Below are 12,243 nucleotides of genomic sequence, written 5' to 3' on the forward strand. Positions count from 1 at the left end.
CACCTTCCTATCCACTAAACAACCAAGCCCACTGACAGACCCAAGGCTTCTGCTTGAAGTGTTTTTGTTATTGGTTTTTGTGGGGGTTTTTTTGGGGTTTTTTTTTTTTTTTTTTTGGTTTTTCTGAAAATAGCTCTGTGCAAGGCAGGGAGAGGTGAGGAGAGAAGGGCCATCCTAGATAGAAATGCTGTTCTCGATCAGCACGGGGTCCAGGTAGTAGTAGGGGATAGGGAGGCACTTGTTGCGCTGGCGGATGTTGTGCGATATCTGGGCCAGGCGCTGGCGGAAGGTCTCCATGCTCCTCCGTGGGACATCTTCCACAAAGTGAATGTCAGGGAAGTGGCCCAGGGTCCTCTGCGGGCACAGAACCAAGCAGCTGGGACACAGCAGGCCCCCACCCCTCTGCCCTTCCCCTTCAGGAGCCTCTTTGTCCCTGTCTTTCTCCCTCAACACCCGCCTCTTGTTGTTAGCCCCCTAGCTTCTGGCCCCCTGCCTATGCTCAGAGTTCCCCCACCCCCATCTGCACCCTGAGGCCGCAGGTCACCTTGTCATCAGGCTCCCTGCTGAGTGTCCAGAGCACCAATAGGATGATGCATGTGGTCTTCACATCTGGCAACGTGTCCAGGAAGGTCTCCAGAGTGGTCAGCCCCTTGGCCTGCACTGGTGGGTTCCGCATGCTTGATGGGAAATTGGGCATCCAGGAGGTGAACTCCAGCTGGAGGTGCAGTAGAGGAGGGGTTCCGGGTCAGAGAGCACCCAGGGTCTCTCGAGTTTAAATTAAGATTGGGATTGATGCTGGGACTCAGATTGAGACAGGTTAGGCCTGACTAGGGATTATGGTGGAGCTTGGGTTTGAAGTTAGGACTGGGACTAAAGTTAGGTCTGGGGCAGGGATTGGGGCAGGGGCTGGTGAGCACAGGTACCTGCCCTGCGTTGACAGCTGAGTGTTTAGCAGAGCAAGTGTAGATGACGATGGTAACATATCGGATCAGCTCAGGCACTGTTCGCAAGCACACGGGGAAGCCTGAGGGGCAAGAGAAGGCCTGGGCAGCATCAGTCCTGCCCTGGTTCTGGCCGACCGGCAAAAGACGCAAACAAACCCAGCTCAAACTGTCATGCCAACACTTCGGGCTGCCACATCCCTGCCCCCATCCTGCCTGTTTGGCCCTCCTTTGGCCACAACCCAGTTCAGAGCACAAGCCTTGGGGAGGGGCCTCAATTGGCCTTGTTCAGATGTTCTACAGGGCTGCTCCAGGCACCTGCCTGAGATGAGACCCTCAGATCTCTCCTCCAGCTCCTTAGGGGGACCTCTCTGGTCCCAAGTCTCAGCAGGGGAAAGGCTTTAGAAGAATCCTAGCTTCCCTGCCCTGACTCGGTACAGCCCCTCATCCACTCCCTGTCATACATACACTTCTTTTGAGACTCTGCTCACTTCATATGGATTTCTCAGTAACCTGACTCTTGATTTCATACCTAACCAAGCTGCTAACTTCTCTCCCTGTTGTCCCACATACACAACCAGCCCTGATTGCCACGGCGACCCCAGGATCCAAAAGTCCAACACAGTCAAACCAGACCCATTATCTTCGTCCCCAAACTGCTCCTCCTGTCAGGCCCCCAGATCAAGGAGTGACACGTGCCATCTACCCAATTGCAAAAACTCGAAACCTGGGATTCACCCTCGGCCCCTCCCTCCACCAACCTAGCCTCCATTGCCAAACTCAAACCAGTCACCAAGTCCTGTCATTTTTATTTCCCAACTCTCTCTGGGATTCTCTGTGTCCCCACAACCCCCACCCTTGCTGGGTTCCTGTCACTTCCCCCTTGGACACTACAGCAGCTTCCCAAACTGTCTCCTGACTGCCAGTGCAGCCTAATACTCTAAAATACAAATCTGATCTCCTTGCAAACACCTCCATAGCTCCCTCTGGCACTCAGAGTAATTCCAAACTCCTTAATCATTTTACAACCCAGCCGCTACTCATGAGTTCAGCCTTAGCCCCAGCTGGAGTCTGTCTAATTCCCCGCCCTCAGCTCTAGTTGCAAGGAGCTGTCAGCAGCTCCCAGAACTCTCCAATCCCACCTCTGCCATCTCACTGCTAACCTCCTCATCTTGCAGATCTTAGCTATGATCTCAGCTAAATCTTAGCTTACTGCTACCCCTCTTCCACTCTATGCACCACCCCTCCCCAAGCTGGGTTAGGTGCTTCCCTGGGCTCTTATCCTCCCCACAAACTGTGCTAGTCCTGCTATAGTGTAACTATCCCTTTACTTGAGCAGACTACCCTCCCCAAGACTGAAGTTCTTGAGGACAGCACCTTCACCTGTCTTGTTCCCTTTTGCCTCCCCAGTAACCAGCAATGTTCATCACATCACAGATGCTCACTAAATACTTGTTGAGTGGGTGCCCAAGTGGCATGACCTCAGGAGCTCTCCTTCCCTTCTAGAGCCTGCTAGCTCTCCACCAGCTCCTCAGTCCACAAAGATTTATTTCTGGGGTGGGGAACTGGAACCTCTCTAAGTCTCTACAGAGATGACCCAAAGCCCCTGAGCTCAGACAGGAACCAATGGCCAGCCACGCATTCTTTCCCAACCTCTCCGAGATGCTGCTGCTCCAAGAAACAAGGAAGGGCCTTGTCAAAATTTTAGGGCAGTGATTGGCCTCCTTCAGCCCTCAATAAGACATGCTTCAGCCCAGCCCAGGTGGGCCCACCCCATAACCCCAGGCCCCTGCTGGATGCCTGTGTGTCCAGGCCCATACCTGAGCTTTCACGCCCTAGTAGGCACTCCTTGAATATCTCCTGCACCCAGGACTGCAATTCTGGGTCACCCTCCACAGCTGCGTCACATGGGTAATAGTAGGTGATGATCTCTGTCACATACCTGACCAGAGGACAGGCCTCAGTATGCCTCTTGACCTCCCCAATTGTGCTGCTCCCACCTTCCCCAGAATGCCCTGCCCCAGAGCTGCCCCAGGCCTGTGGGTGAGCAAGTCCTGTGGGGCAGAGGTGGCAGGGGTGGCTTGCCAAGGTCAGAAGATGGCGCCAGACCCAAGCTCAGGTACTTAAAGGGTCCCCATGCCACCTCCAACATCCCAGGGTGTCCACCCACTGTTGTCCCGACCTTACCTTTCCAGTGCATCCCACACTGCCAAGCAGTCGTCGCGGTAATAATATCCTGGCAGGTCTTGAACCCCTCGCTCTACGAAGTCATTGGGGAGGTAGAAGCTGTCGTAGGTCATCTCTGACAGAGCCCGAACCATCAACTCAGCAAAGCCCTTCAGGCCCAGGGATGTACCCTGTCAAGGAGGAAGCAGACACTGGGGCTAGCGAAGTCTCTGCAGATCCTCCCAGCTGAGGCTCACACCTGCCTCACACATAGCGAGTGCTCCTTTAACCCCCGCCCAGCCTGCCCTGCCCCGGGAATCCTCACACGCCAGCCAGCAGACCCAGCCCCTGCCTCAGTGCCCTTGTAGACACAGCAGCCACTTTAACCAGTCCCCTCTCTCTATGCCCCTTCATGATCTAAAGGCAAGGGAGAAGTCCATGTTTTAGTCTAACTGTAAAGGCCAGAAGGAAAGCAAATATCTTGCTGGGCTTGGGGGCAGAAGTCTTACCCTGTCGGTGAGCCCCTCTTCATTGAGCAAGATGGCCCGACCAATGCTGTTGATCTGGACGGTGTATCGGGTGTGGGGGATGAGGAGCTGTGAGAGAAAGTAAGGAGGACAATGAGAGAAAACTGAAGTTATCCCCAAAAGGACCTCGGAACCCAATTTTTGCAACATCAGACCCCTTCACTTTGAAAAGTCCCTATCCCAAGTCCTCTTTTGTGGGCCCCCAGCTGTCTCCCCAAGTCTAACTAGAATCCCTCAGACTGCTGAGCAAGCAGTGGCTTTCTGTAGCCAGGTGACAGCAGTATGCTTCACAGAGGTCCCTTTGCCCAAGTCCATACCTTGTAGAGGGGGTGGCACATGGGCAGCTGCCTTAGCACAGCCAGACAGAAGGCCTCAGCGATAAGGTGGGTCCCCAACAGGTGAGAGATGGCCTCATGGCAGAAGAACTCAGCGTTGCGTACCCATGTCTTGGCTAGCAGCCAGTCCCACTCGGAGTCACTGGGCAGGAAGATGGGGCTATTGGGCCCAGGGGTCTGGCTGAGCTGGGGGTGGGGAAGGAGGGAAGCTTAGGTGAGGGCAGAGACACACACATACAAAGGCCTCTACTACAGGAGGGAGACCAAGGGGACTCTGAGGAGGTAAAAACTCCGCCCCCTATACTCCAGTCCCTCTGGTCCCCTGAACATACCAGAACCTTTTCTTCCTCCTCACATTTGCTCTTGCTATTCCCACTGCCTATAGTACCTTCCCCTGTCCCTTTCTCTACCTGGCAGCTCCCACTGATTCTTCAAGAACCAGCTCACAAGCCACCTCCTCTGAGAAGCCTTTCTTATCTCAGCCCCACAGCTGCCACATTCAGCTGTGCAGGTCGTACATTGCACAGGGTACCCAGCTCCCTGGGGGCAGGGGAAGTCACTGAAATGTAGCCTATGCTGTTCTACTAACAAGCCAGGAGCATCAAGGCTTGACTGATCCCCTCCAGAAGGGTGACTTTTTCTAATTTGGACATGACCCTAATGGGGACCTCTGGGAAGGAAGCACTTCAGTTCTGCCAGACCAGACTCTCCAAGCAGCAGCTAAGTCTGATTAGTTCAGTATATCCGTGCTTATAAATACAGCATGCACACTCTACACTTAGGTGCACCCATAGAAATCCAAGTTTATACATGGGTAGCACATGGGCAGCACACAGATGTGCACATGTAGGGACACACAGAGACTCAGCCCAAGACTTACACACAGGGCCACACACCAAGCTCACCACTAGCCACACACACACATAGGGATATACGTAAGTATAAGTATATTCCCAGATGCAGACACAGGGACGTACACTCACATGGAGACTCATGCTTACACACAGATGCACACACAGGCACAAACTCTCACAAATAGGTGCACACACAGGGACATAAGGTTGACATGCACACACACACACGTACACACACAGGCTGACCTGGTCGCCATACACACAGATGGGGCATACATGTACACACACAGGCCCACACACTCACATAAGTGCACACACACATTCATGCACATACAGATGGTCACACACTGGCAACATGTCCACATAGTGGTGGCCCCTGCACCCCAGGCACCTGGATGGCGATGGGCATCAGGTTCCCTTCCGGGCCAAAGTGCAGCAGGCATAGGGGGGCACACTGGTATTGCTTGTGGCCGTTGAGCTCAACGGTGGAGATGCCCTCCAAAATGCGGTAGTCTGCCAGGTAAATGTTCCCCTTCTGGAGGAGAATCACGATAGGTGGGGAGGTAGGCACCAACACAGAGCACCCATGACCCACACTTTGGGTACAGAGTGCCCTGGCCCCCCAGATGCAGGGGTTGGCTAGGAACTAAGTGAGGTATGCAGGTGGGAGTGGAACTCTCTGTGGGCAGCGGAGGTGGGGAGAAACAGAGATGCCTGGGAAAAAGGAAAGCCAGGAGGCTGTGGGGTCTCTCCCCAACGGGGCCTCACCTCCAACTCTGCTTGCAGGCAAGTTCCCTCACCCAGGAATGGGGCCACCATGTCGTCAGTGACCGGGAACTTGTCTGGAATCTGCGTACAGCGGCGGATCAGGCCTGGGTTGATGCCATTGAGGTACTGGTACCCAAAGAAGCTGTCCTCTGCCCAGTGTTCGGCCACATACTCTAGAGAGATGGCACGGGAGTGTCATGATGCGACCTGATCCCTCTCTGGGATAGAAAGGCATAAGGCCAAGGCCCGGGACAGAGGAAGGCAACGGACACCTGCGAGGAAAACGAAGCCTCCAGCCACCCCTTGAGCAGCCGGAGGGGCCCAGGGTGACAGTTTCCAAGGAGCCGCCAGAGGGCGACTCTTGCCTCCTGTTTGCCTGCAGCTCCCACCCTACTGCCCCAAAGTCGCGGTCCTGCCTCTCGGACGCCGCTCTGAGTTCCTTCCGCCAGAGATCACTGGACTCCGCATATTCCATTCGGGATGTCCCACCCCATACCGGAGATGACAGACTTGTAGGCAGGGAAAATTTTCTTAATGTCCTTCAGTCTCTTCCATGACCGTTTGCAGTCCAACAGGCCCCGGAGTTTCAATTTCAGTGACCTAGGAGATAGAATACGTCGGGAAGGCTGTCAGAGAGGTTGCCAAGTGCCCGCTAGGACCGTGGCAGAGCTGCCCTACACCATTTAGGTCTCTGAGTCTCAAAGTCACTGTTCTCTGCATCTCTGGGCCTCAGGGTCTCCCAAGCCCGCAGCTCAAGGTCTTTCTAGCTCTCGGCTTCTGAATGTCACCTCTCAGGTTCTCTGGCCTGTCTTTTCAGCTCACTCTGCCTTTCTGGCTAATTCCAACCTTTGAGGCTATGGCAGAGGCCAGCCTGGAGCAGAGGAAGACGGGCAGTCTTCACAGAAGCCCTCACTCCCGCCCCCCACCCGCCCCACACACACACTCACATGGGCCCCAGGCGAAGAAAGAAGGAGGCTGTCTTGATGAAGGAGTAGCGAAGATTTGAGTTCAGGAACCTGGTGGCCTTAATGTTGATGAGAATCGGGAATCCAGGGACATAGCCATTCCACCTGGGAGAAAGAGTGCAAAGCTGGGAACCTGGGGTTCGGGGCTTGAGAAGCGGGCAGAGCCCAGGGGTCTGTCATGGGAGGGGGCCCCAGGGCAGCCTCAGGTCCTTACTCAGGCCGGTTGGGGTTTCTCCGGACAGGAGGGTGGTAACTGGGGATGTTCACATAGTTGGGCAGGCCGGGAACAAAGACTCTCCAGCTGCAAAGAGAAGCCAAGATGATGGGCCCTAATGCCAATGAACCAAACCCAGTGACATAAGGCAAAGCCATCACTGGCCCCCAACCACCCTCAGCCTCTGCCACCCTCCCCTCACTGGTAGAAGTCCTGCTTGGCTCTGATCTCCTCCTGTCGATGCTCCAGAAGGATTGGGAGTGTGTCATCTGCTGTTGTCTTCCCTGTGGGGATTCCAAAGAGGGGGCTCAAGGTCAGAACCCTGGCCTCTGCCTGTCCCTGCCCACTTCAGGCATCAGAACTCAGTTTCTGCCTCCCAGGTCGGCTCTGGAAAGTCCACCTTGGGAGAGGGCGGGTGTGTCTCCTCCCCAAAACTCAGAAGAAAGGATCAGGCGCCACCTTCTTCCCCCTCCCTCTACCCCTCAAGCTGGGCCCTGCTGCTGTAGGGAGGTACCTCTTCCATATCTACTGAAATAACAGTTATTTAGCACTTACTAGGTATGGGGCACTTTCTAAACACTTTCCTTACGTTAATAATTAAAATCACACAAGAGCAACCTTATGAGGCAGGTGACAAATGTTATAGGCTCACAATCTGCTCTCCACAATTCCAAAATCCAAAGGCTATGCATATCAGGTTGATTAGTTTTTTCCACAAGTTAGGCACAAATTCCTTGGTCAGAAAAACATGCTCAAAATTTAGTTGAGGCTATAGACAGTATTTAACTCATTTGGTGCATAGTTTTTGCTGCAAAGATATTATCATATTTGATTAAGGGGTGCCCTGGTGGATACATCACATAATATGTGGTGCGTAAATATATACAGAAGATATATATTTATATCACTCACCCACCACCACTAACAACCACCAATATACTTCTGATCACTCACCCACCACCCACTAACAACCACCAATAGTTGTTAAGCCTTTTTAAAACTCCTTTTAGAGGTTGTCTTATTGGATTCTCACATCAACCCTAGGAAGTAGCTTCTGTTATTAGCCCCATTGGGATGAGGACATTGAGGCTTAGAAGAATTTGGCAGTGGACCCAGATGTCTGCTAGTACATGGGGGAGCTAAGATCCAAATCCAGGCCTGTCTTCCTTCAGCATCCTGGTTGGTAATCCCAGGCTTGCATGTGCCTATCACTGCAGCCCATTATTTTCCCTCAAGGCCCCTTTAGCCAGCCTCTCCCTCCTCCAGCTGCCTCAGCATTCTAGGTGAACAGTGCCCCCCTGGAGTTGTGAAACCCAGAACACCAGCTCAGCCTCATCCCCAGGATGGGAGCCTTACTTTACCAAGGACCCAGCAGGTGACTCAAGTCTCCCTGCCCTGGTGTTGCGTGGCAGCTGCCCCACCTAACCCCATTCCTGCCCAGCCACCCAGTGTCACTCTGCCTGTCTCCTGCTTCCGTGCCACTCAGACCTATCACTGTGGGAAGATGCTCGGTATCCCTAGTGAAACCTTCCCCTTGGCTTTCCCACCCTCCCCCAAGCCTGCCTCCCTCTGTTCCTGCCTCTCACTGCCCCACCTCAGGCCCCATTCTCCTGCTCCCAAGGAAAGGCTCTCACCACAGGGAAATCAGAGTTGGAAGAGGGGTGGTCAGCTGTAGGGAGGATGGAGCTCCAGCACCCTGGGTCCCTTCAGCTCTGCCCTTCCCTCTCACTCACCTCAAGGGAGGCCAGCAGAAGCTCGGGTGGCAGAGCCAGAGGAACAAAAGAGGACAAGCCTTCAGCCCCCATGTAGCAGCCACATATTAGGAAGCTAGCCAAGCCTGCTAGACAAGGGCTCTGGCAGGATTAGACATAAATAGCCCAGGCACTCAGGTCCTGTCCCTCTTCCATAGGAACCAAGCAACTGGGAAAATAGCTGGACCACCAAGGAAAACTCCAACAGTCTGTATGAGTAACGAGGCCTCCTACTGGAGCGAGATGGAGCCTTACTGGATTGAGAAGAGACTTGGGGAGAGCAGTGAGTCCTGTTAGGGAAATTAGGTGTCCTATTGTGGTAACAGGGCATCCTTTGGAGTAATGGAACAACCCATCAGTCTAAAAGATGCTCAATTAGAAACCCAGGGCATCATAACAAGGCACAAGGCCTCCTGTTACAGTACTGTGAAGAACTGCTGCACTAACAGACTTCTTAATGAAACAACAAGGCAGCAAGCAGTTGGAGTACTCAGGCAATTGATTAGAGCAACGAGGCATCCGGTTATGGTAACAGACCCCTGCTGGAGTAACAGGGAGTCTTTTCAGAGTAGCAGGACACACTTTTGACATAAATAGGGCACCCTATCAGAGTTCTGAGGCTTGTACCCAGAGTAGCAAGGGGTCTTTTTAGAGGAGCTGGGTAGCCCATGGGAGTCCAGGGGAGGATGGTAGAAGTAAAGGAGAGCACACTTCAGGCAGAACCTGGGGCCTGAGATCCCGAGGGTAACCCCATGCCTCATCCATTTCTGTTCCTCAGGGTGCAGCTTGGGCTGGACCCAGAAAGGCAGCAATGACTAAAGTGATGTGTAAGAGTGGCAGGCGTTCCCGGGAGTCCCTGTGGGGCTGGCACCTGGCTGGCTTGTGGGGAGCCCAGAGTGGCCATCCTGGGGTAGTTTAGCCAGAGCAAGAGACCTGTCATGAAATGACATGAAATGGGGTGGTGAGGGCTTGCCTGTAGCCTCCCGGAGTGCCAGAGTCTCGTAGCCATCCATCCACTGGTAGGCGGGGAAGTGGTAGATGCGACCATTGGGCGCACAGATCTGCACGTAGTTGCAGTACCAGGAGTTCTTGGGAAAGAAGGAGTAGCGCTCCTTGTGTAGGCGGATGATGATGAGCTCCCCCAGGTCCTGCTGGCACTGGACAGTGTACTCATCTACCTGGGCAGAGCACAGGGCCAAGTGAGTGTGCAGGACTTGACCCCAGCTTCTCAGGCCTCCTATTGGTCTGGCCCCTCATCCAGGCCCTGCTCATGCTGGGAGACGCTCACCTCCCTGGACTGGGGTGACCCGATCTTTGGCTTCTCTCCCACCCCTCTAACCTGACTGTCCCCTGATGAACCCATCTACTCAGGGTTAGGCGGGACCCAGAACCTCCCTCTCTTCACCCTCAGCTCCTGAAGTCCCATCTTCCCACCCACATCTCCAGCCATCTGAGGCTGCAGGAGCCATGCAGACCTCTAGGGGCTGTTGTATAAAAGGGCCCAAGTGAATGTGTGTGAGTGAGAGGCAAGATGAGGTCTCCTGTAAAGACGCCTAGTCTTAGAGTGGGCAGATGTGGTCCAGCCAGCTCTTTTCTACCGTTTATCAATAAAGATGTGACGATTCAGAAATGGCCACATAATCAGAGTGACTTATTGAGGTCACATAGCAACAGATGACCGGACCTGACTCAAAGTCAGGTCTGAGGGCCAAGGGCCCAGCAAAGGGCACCTTCCATCATAGAACAGGTAAGCTCTCACTGGACTGACTGGTCTGATGTCATTTGAAATCACAGAGACTCCAATATGAATTTAAGCCGGTTATGATGCACCTTTACTTAGGAAGAGTGAGTAAGAATAGGAGAGAGAGGAATTGGAGTTGGGGGGAGAGAAAATGAGAAAGGATGAGGGAAGAGCGAGTGGAAAAGGGATGAGAAAGAAGGAGAGGTAAAGGGAGCGAGAGAGGGTTGAGAGAGGAGGGATGTGGGTTGAGTGATGAGAGCGAGGAAGAGGGAGAAAGAGAGAAGAAGTAGGAAAAGGGGAGAGAGAGAGATGAGGAATAACCAAAAAAGGGTGAAAAATGGCAGACCAGGGATGAAGAAGGATGGCCCACACGCAAGACTTGGAGCCAGGTCTCTAGGGCGAGGGACATCAAGAGCCATCATTGGAGCCCCACTGCTTTCGGACCTCTCCCAGAGCTCCCCAACCTCCCTGGCCGAGCTGCGTCCCCCTCCTCTACACACATCCATCCCTTCTCATGCTCCCCAGACACATACACACACACTCACACATATATACACACACACAACTCACACACTCACACATACTCACACATACACCACACTCACACATTTACCACACATACTAACACATACACACAGTCACGCATACACCACACTTACACAACACACACACGTATACCACACTCACACATATACACACATACACCACACAGACACACATGCTCACATACATACAGCACACACATTCATACGTGGTCGCATATACACACTCACCGCCCCAGTTGCAAAGTCTCTCCCGAAGTGGTTCAGCAGCTGCTTATGGCTCTCTCCTTGGGTCCCGACGATGGTCAGCGAGATGGAGTCTATCGTTCCCGACAAAAAGTCGGTACCCGTGGCCACCTTGACTTTGTAGGTGGCCATGGCTGCTCTTCAGGAAGCAGGAGGGGGAGCTCAATTCCAGACACTGGGGTGCTGCACAGGGGTCCAAGCCAGGTATGGGAAGCCAAACACAGAGAGGAGTAGAAAGGGCCAGCCTCCCAAGGTAGTAAGGTGAGTCAAGGATGACTGGCCCCCCAGCAGCCCAGAGCATAGAGAAGCTGTTGCCTTTGGCGGGTCGGATGGCAGCCAAGCAGGCTGGGGCAAGGCCGTGCTCCTGGCGGGTGAGCAGGCTTCTGGGCTGCAAGCCCTCTGGGAGTTGGCAGGGAGGAACAGGAGGCAGGGAGCTGGGCCTGCCTCTGAGAGGGCGGATGGAAGATGCCTTAGATGAAGGAGACTTCAGGGTGGGGAAGCCAATCCAGCCTGAGTCAGGGCCCCACGGAAGTAGGGGGAGGGGTCTGGGTGGGGCCCCTAGATTTGTATCTGGTCTAATAAGCTCCTTCCTTCTGCCCGCCCCCATGAGCTGCAGAGCTGGGTACCTCTGCTAAGCAGAGCCATGAGCAGTGGGTTACTTGCTTTGGTTCTGGGGCCCCCAGTGGGTAGGGACTAGGGGAGAGGGTGCAGCACAAACTCGCTCTGCAGCCAGTATGCTGCCTGGCCATTTCTCTATGGGAAATGGAGCAGGTAATGGCAGCAGTGGGAAGAGTGGCCCATCCTTATGCCCCAGGGCCCAAAGCCCATGAAGTGAAGGGTGGTGGGTGTTAAAGCTAGAGTCAGAGACCCTAGGAAGCAGAGAGGCTCCAGAGAGAAGTGATCAGGATGGAAGAGGGGAGATTTGTTGCTTCCTGCTGAGCCAGGATCAGTTGAGGAGGGATTGGAGTTGACTACAAAAGTAGAAGACAGTCGGAATACATTTGGGACACAAGAACTAAGCTAAAGAATAGATATGTAATTTGTGGTATAATCATAACATAGAATTCTACTCAGCAATTAAAAAAATGAACTATGACGTGGATGAATCTCACAAAAATTATATTGCATGAAAGAAGTGTGACATAATAGAGTACCTGCTCTATCATTCCATTGATATGAAGTTCAAGAACAGG

General features: G+C 53.5%; 1 protein-coding gene across 2 annotated transcripts; it reads right to left on the reverse strand.

The window, feature by feature from the left end:
* Positions 1–55: 55 nt before the first annotated feature.
* ALOX12B (arachidonate 12-lipoxygenase, 12R type) lies at positions 56–11,220 on the reverse strand. Of its 2 annotated transcripts, none has more exons than XM_011358905.1 (15): positions 11,036–11,220; positions 9,495–9,699; positions 6,973–7,054; positions 6,771–6,857; positions 6,539–6,661; positions 6,088–6,191; positions 5,592–5,764; positions 5,215–5,358; positions 3,952–4,155; positions 3,617–3,703; positions 3,129–3,298; positions 2,762–2,883; positions 924–1,024; positions 545–715; positions 56–354 (listed from the first exon to the last, which is right to left on the reverse strand). In XM_011358905.1, exons 1-15 carry the CDS (start codon positions 11,180–11,182, stop codon positions 175–177), a joined length of 2,100 nt encoding a protein of 699 aa, XP_011357207.1. In that variant the 5' UTR covers positions 11,183–11,220; the 3' UTR covers positions 56–174. The 2 variants fall into 2 exon arrangements, with proteins under 2 accessions (XP_011357207.1, XP_011357208.1); XM_011358906.2 differs by having other exon boundaries at positions 99–354; positions 9,495–9,695; positions 11,032–11,182.
* Positions 11,221–12,243: the final 1,023 nt, after the last annotated feature.

Source organism: Pteropus vampyrus, unplaced genomic scaffold (assembly GCF_000151845.1).
Source record: "Pteropus vampyrus isolate Shadow unplaced genomic scaffold, Pvam_2.0 Scaffold44, whole genome shotgun sequence".
Lineage (NCBI taxonomy): Eukaryota > Metazoa > Chordata > Mammalia > Chiroptera > Pteropodidae > Pteropus > Pteropus vampyrus.

Coding starts and splice junctions, on each gene's coding strand:
- ALOX12B (XM_011358905.1), bottom strand. CDS start 11,182: ATGGCCACCTACAAAGTCAAGGTGGCCACGGGTACCGACTTTTTGTCG. Junction 9,700..11,035: donor GAGACTTTGCAACTGGGGCG/GTGAGTGTGTAT, acceptor TGCTCTGCCCAG/GTAGATGAGTACACTGTCCA. Junction 6,192..6,538: donor TTTCTTCGCCTGGGGCCCAT/GTGAGTGTGTGT, acceptor TCTATCTCCTAG/GTCACTGAAATTGAAACTCC.